The sequence below is a fragment of the Pygoscelis adeliae genome, unplaced genomic scaffold, assembly GCF_000699105.1.
Source record: "Pygoscelis adeliae isolate BGI_AS28 unplaced genomic scaffold, ASM69910v1 Scaffold252, whole genome shotgun sequence".
In the NCBI taxonomy this organism is placed as follows: Eukaryota; Metazoa; Chordata; class Aves; order Sphenisciformes; family Spheniscidae; genus Pygoscelis; species Pygoscelis adeliae.
The window spans coordinates 898,429-904,428 of record NW_008824185.1 but is presented as its reverse complement, the minus strand read 5'-3'; the positions used below and the strand labels follow the sequence as shown (position 1 = coordinate 904,428).

At 41.6% G+C, this 6,000-nt stretch overlaps 1 protein-coding gene across 1 annotated transcript in view; it reads right to left on the bottom strand.

The window, feature by feature from the left end:
• The window catches only part of SEMA6A (sema domain, transmembrane domain (TM), and cytoplasmic domain, (semaphorin) 6A), a 113,995-nt gene that overhangs the window by 45,461 nt on the left and 62,534 nt on the right, over positions 1-6,000 (bottom strand). The window contains exons 7-8 of the mRNA XM_009334458.1: positions 3,279-3,369; positions 141-260 (exon numbers count right to left, since the gene is read on the bottom strand). Coding sequence (XP_009332733.1) covers positions 141-260; positions 3,279-3,369 — 211 coding nt within the window. The remainder of the gene's footprint in view (positions 1-140; positions 261-3,278; positions 3,370-6,000) is intronic.

The following is a 6,000-nucleotide window of genomic DNA, read 5'->3' as shown; positions in this document are numbered from 1 at the left end:
GATCAGTGTAAGAAAGAGATGTAATTTAGTTCCTTCTTTCTGCCAGAAAGCGTTGGTGAAATGAAATGACAGAGAGGTGTGTCAGGAATCCAAGACTCCCATCAGAGATGCCGCTTTTTCCATTTTGTTTGTTTATCTACCTTTCAGCCACTTTGAGTCATGTTTAACTGTCCGCAGAGTTGGGCTGTCTCCAAGGCTCCGGTATATGACTGCATCTATTGCAAGGAAGTCGGTCACTGTGGCAGAATACAGCTTTCCCTCTGGGGAGGAAAAGAAGAAACAAGAGGGGAGGACCATTAGAAATAATATAATTGCTTTCTCTCATCAGTCAAATGAGATGGGGCAAACGAAGCCATCACAATCTCCTGAGGAACACTGAAAGGAAAAAAGTCCAGCTAGGTAAATGGGGCTGAGCAATGAGCAAGCAAGTCACCAGTTTTCAAATGATACTTTCAGAGGGATACTGCGTGAGAAGAAACCTTATGGAGCAATTCTTCTCCAGTTTAGGTAAGCCATACTGAACTACCCTATCCAGTTTCCTTGCACAGGCCTCTGGTTCAATGCTCATAAATTCTGACTATGTATGTGAGCAAAATAAATATAGGGAAGCTGTGACAGAACCGTTAGTTTTAACTGGGAGGGCAAAGCAGACAGGTCTTAGGGACTGTCAGCTAACTGACACTTATGCAAATTTCTCCCTTTGGGAGCACTTCTCCTCTGCCAAAGATCACTAGCAAAAAATTAAATTGTATGCAGGGAGCCCAGGCAAAACAGGGATGCAAAGAGATCGAGGAGGATTGCCTATCTATGTTTCTTTTCTAAAATGCGTTTTAGGCATTTCCCACATGAATTATGCATTCCTCTCTCTTAAAGAACCGGAGGACAAGTGATAAGAAAGCCTCTACAAAATGGCACCCCAAGGACAACCAAAAGATGCAAAGCTATCAGGAGGTAAAAGCATGAACTCCAACAACATTGCAAAATGCTATTTGTTGTCTAATCTGTTTACAGGTCATGGTAACTGTACAGGGCTGTTTTCATGTGTGAGACAGATCTTGGAACATGATATCTAGTAGGAGCACAAGCATCACTGCATGAGGACAGCCGCTTATGTCTCTGTTGTGTCTACATAAAAATCAGAATGGCCTACATCTCCTTTGACAGAGATTATGTTGGGTGCTGGGCCTTGAAGGCACCAGCACTGAGGACATACCCAGGACAAAGCAGAGAGGCTTCTGTTGGTCAAGCTCTCCTCATTGCACTTACAGACGTTTAATTTCACCTCAAGATTTAAAAACCAGACTGGTTTTTTATTAGCAGGACTGTACTCTTTGTTCTGAGCCCCACAATTCCCATCATTATTTGGCTATTGAAAAATGGGCTTTTTTTTCTTAGCAAAACCAGAAAAAATAATTACAAAAAAAGCAGATACTAAAAACAATTTTACAATAGAATAAAAAGCTGAATTGTTTAGATATGGATGTCTGAACTCATGTTAATACAATCACACATTTATTTTCTTTCCTGCCAAGTTCCTGAAGACCATATGACCAATTACAATTCGCACATATCAGCTGTAATAGCTACAGGCTGCAAGAAGAGCCATATTCATGTAAGTGCACCCAACAGACTCAGATGAGCTGGATTAGTGCCCTAAACTGCTCTGAAACTGCTTTTCACTACACTCTGAAAAGTTATCATGGGTATCAATATGTATGGCATATCAAACTGATTTTCTGAAGCTAGCAGATTTACAGGGTATATTCTAAAAGAATTTATTTGAACAGTATCAAATTTATTCTGAATCATCATGAAAGAGTATTATAATTTCTATAAATATTCTTTTTATTTCCAAGTAATGTGAGGACTTCTTCAGTGACAGAGTGGGAGTCATCTTACCAAACTTCAGCTGCATGCAAGGTAAATGTTTACATCAAGTTGGTCATAAATGCTTTCTTGGCCAGTATAGTGAGAAAGGTTCTTCTGAAAGGTGATTCAGACTGCTCTAAGGGTAGGAAATCCTAGACACATGGGATAAATCTTTCTCTGAAGGTGTCTCTCTCTTTCTTTTAAATCTTGAGGTGAAATTAAACGTCTGTAAGTGCAATGAGGAGAGCTTGACCAACAGAATTATGAATTACCTGCTACAATCAGAGAATTTCTACTTTATGTTCTTTGACTGTAATTAAGAAATTACATACTACCACCATCATCATCACCATTATTTTTGAAACAAAAGGACCCATTTATTTATTTACACTACAGAGCATTAAAAAAAAATGCAACCTGCTATAAAATCTCTCCTTTGTAAGGCAGATGATGCCACCTCAAACACAGTAGTGCTTAATACAGCCCTTCGGCCACAGACTCAGTTGAGAGTGCCTGGAATACTTGCACACTCTTAAATCTTCAGAGGAATAGCTAACGTATTTCCACGTGAGCACCCAGGCTCTGCTTTCTAGCGTCACACCTGCTGAAGAGGACTGACATTATCATGGGTGACTTCTCTATTATCTTTACCACCTATTTTACAGCCAAATCTAAGAAAAGATCAGCAGGGTTCACATTCAGAGAAGTTCAATAAAGAAACAATTTAATCAGGAATTTCATGGAGAGGTACAAAAATACCATTTCTCAATCAACAGCCCAAATTAACCCCATTAATAAGCACTCACGTTTTTTAACTATTGTAGTAGAAATCAGAGTTAACTGTATTCTGCTGCATACAGCATAAATCATTATTAGCCAACACACTTCTCTCCTTTTCTACAACAGCTGGTAACACCACATTGAGATGTTTTCTGCTTTAAAATAAAGTCATCTTCCTTTTCCTTCTAGCTCTAGAAAAGGGGACATCACAGCATGTTCCCTAACTTCCTTTTATTACGAAGGTTAACTTAAGCTTAGAGTTGTTAACGAGCACATCCTGCCCGCTCCCCATTAAAGTTCACACAAGCCTTGACTTTCCTTGACTTTCGCAAAAGCCGGATGCAGCCAGAAATGGTGCCTCACACTGGTCTGGCATCATCACGAATCCAGGAGATACTGAAATATTGAACCAGGAAACTGAGGCTTTAGGCAATCTTTATGGTAGCGAAGTTAATCCCAGAGAAGGGAAGGCTTCCGTGCTAGTGATTTCCTTATGCCCCGTATTTTTAGTCATTATTCACTCCCTTTGTCACCTTTTAGATTTTGACATTCTGGACTCAGGAGACACAGTGCTATGGCAAACCTGTGCTGCAGGACAGAAAGCAAAAAGCTTATCTCCAACACTTTACCTGCGAACAGTGCAACGTTGGCATGCTTTGCATCATAGGGGCACCTGGCCATTCCACTGAATTCATCTCCCAGGAACTCCAGGTTATCCATCTGAAAAATGAAAGGGAGATCCTCAGATAGAGAAACAAAACTTCTTACCCAGGATGAGGCTTATGACTGTGTTCCTTCTTTTCTGGGCAGGGAGGAAGGTCCTTTCTCTAACTGTGCTCCTGACTATGAATTAAGAACCTGACAAAAATCACTGTGTTAAATAAAACCAGTCTGAAGAAAGTGCATCCAATAAGTCAGGCATTATTTTGGAGCTAATCACTCTTACCCCGACACGTTTTACAAAAGTCTTCAGTCTATATTTTATCTGTACACAAGCTTCCTGTTGAACTGTAGCAGGCTATGTGGTCTGTGGTTCTGGCAAGGGTTCAAAATTTATCCTCAACAGTAATCCAACAGAAGCGCTCTTATACACAGAAAAGACTGCAAGCCACAGCAGTCAGAAGAAACAACACTAGGACAATTATCTGTGTGTGCATTTTTCTCCCCAAAGTCCGGAGATCCTTCTGCTCTAGTCTCAACAGTGGTGCTCTCTTCCTTGATTTGCATATTCAGAAGGACGCTCTCCAAGTCTTACTGTATCAGTCGAGTCTGTCTCACAGAGAAATCCTCTTACCATCAGGCAAGAATTAATCTGTGCAGGAATTGTAAAATCTGAGGCTTAAGTGTAACTCCTGGGAAATAAATTCACCCTGGGCACTGATAATGATACAAACATACCGATCAACTTTACGCTAAGTTCAAGAGGGTTTAGTGAGCTACGGGGGAAAGGTACAGCTCTTACGTCTTTAAGATTCTCATAATCTTAAATCTTATTAAGAATCTTTCTAGCATATTCAAGTAACTTGAGCAGCTCATACTGTATAAATCACATACAGTACAGATTCACAGAGTGTGAAAAATAACGCACCCAGCACCATCAACTACTCCAATCAACTTTTAGCTCATACCTTACAGCACCCAAGTCCTCCAGTGGACGATTTGTCATCATTTGTTTTCTGTCATGTATCCTTCCTGTCAAAATCCACTCTGAAGGGATTTAGTTGTGTTTACTCAAGGGCTGAAAAGCATTTCACGTGATAGGGAGAGGAAACGAATTACAGTCCTGAGCAACTTTCCCTGCACTGAGCCCCACACCCAGGCTCATCCACACTTCCACTGGCAGTGTGGAGGGACAGCCCTGTTTTCTGTTCGGCACATCTTTAGTGCTCTCTCTATATAATGAAGAAATACATGGAGGAAAAGCCAGGGCAGGTGTTGGAGAGACCTTCTGCTGACTCCCAGAGGTATCACTGTCCAGCCCCTGCAGCTCAGCAACAGGTGAGGCAGTCTGCAGAGGCCATGCATCACAGACAATCAAACACCTGCAGTAAGGGTAAGGAGGGCCATTTATATCCCTCACATCAGGATGCCAAGGAAATCTGTATTTGTATTAAAAGACAGCTTTCTAGCAAGGGGACTGGTTGAGATTTGTTAGCTGCATTAATGGCATGGAGAGCTCAAAAATGACAAACTGTGCTGGAAGACTAAATACAGCACTGAGACCAAGAAGCTTCATTGCATGCTAGGAGTGGGATGCAAGGAAAAGAAGAAAAGGCTGTTAACAGAGCAGCTACCTGTATCACACAGTTACCATGATGCCGGCTTGTATTTTTATTCAGATTTGACTCTTCCTCCATGGACTGAAAGAAAAGACTACGCTGAACTGCTCTCCTTTGTTTCCTAAACTATAGCCATCACAGTGGCTAAAAAAGGTAAAGCAGCATTGCAGAAAAAGCAAGGAAGAGCAGCAGTCACAGCAAATACCACTAAGGAAGTAATTTTCCTGGATGTTAATGTCTTTACTCCAATTTTTACAATAACTCTGCACCCAATGAAATGAATGAGAATTGTGCTGTGACTTTATCAGAAGCAGCATAAGCAAAGCTGAATTTTCTTTTTCCTGAAGAAGGATGAGAAATGACCTGTGGGACACAGCAGTGCCTGGAAAAGCAGAGTCTGGATATCAAGGGCCTAAGTGAACTCATTTCAAAGCTACTTCAGAGGCATCCACTGTTGGGGGATATATCAGATTACACTGGTGCAAGCCTGAGAAAATGGGAAATATTTGAATAAATGGGCCCTGTTAAAATGCAGATGATGGGGACACGCTACATCAAAGGAAGAAATTGGGGTCAAGGAATTAATGTCGAGTATCCATGGACCAGCACAGATTCTTACACCGCTCTAGATAATGCTTTGGCTTTGCAGATCCCCAGCTAGTGAGGATCAGGTACCTTCCTGCTGTACTCTCCCTGTGGAGATCTGCTGTCAATCACTTTTACAGCACACAGTGACATAGGAACTCCACAGCTTCCATATCTGCTGGGTCCCCAACACTAATCTTCCCAGGTTTTGCTGTGCTAAGCCTTCAAGTGTCTTGAGAACTGGCTTTGGGATTGAGAACAGTTCAACAGAGACACTTAAAGTGTGCTACCCCAGAGGTAACCCTCAGCATCAGTCTATGACTTGATGTGGGCATCAGTGACAAGCTGAGGAACTTTCTGAGGAATGACCACATCCCCAAGAAGGGACCAATGGACTCTGCACCCATGGAGGGCAACACAAAGTGGCAATAAACTCTGATGTGCAGGAGTTGCAAAGAAGTAGGTAATCAATCCGAGCAATCCTCAG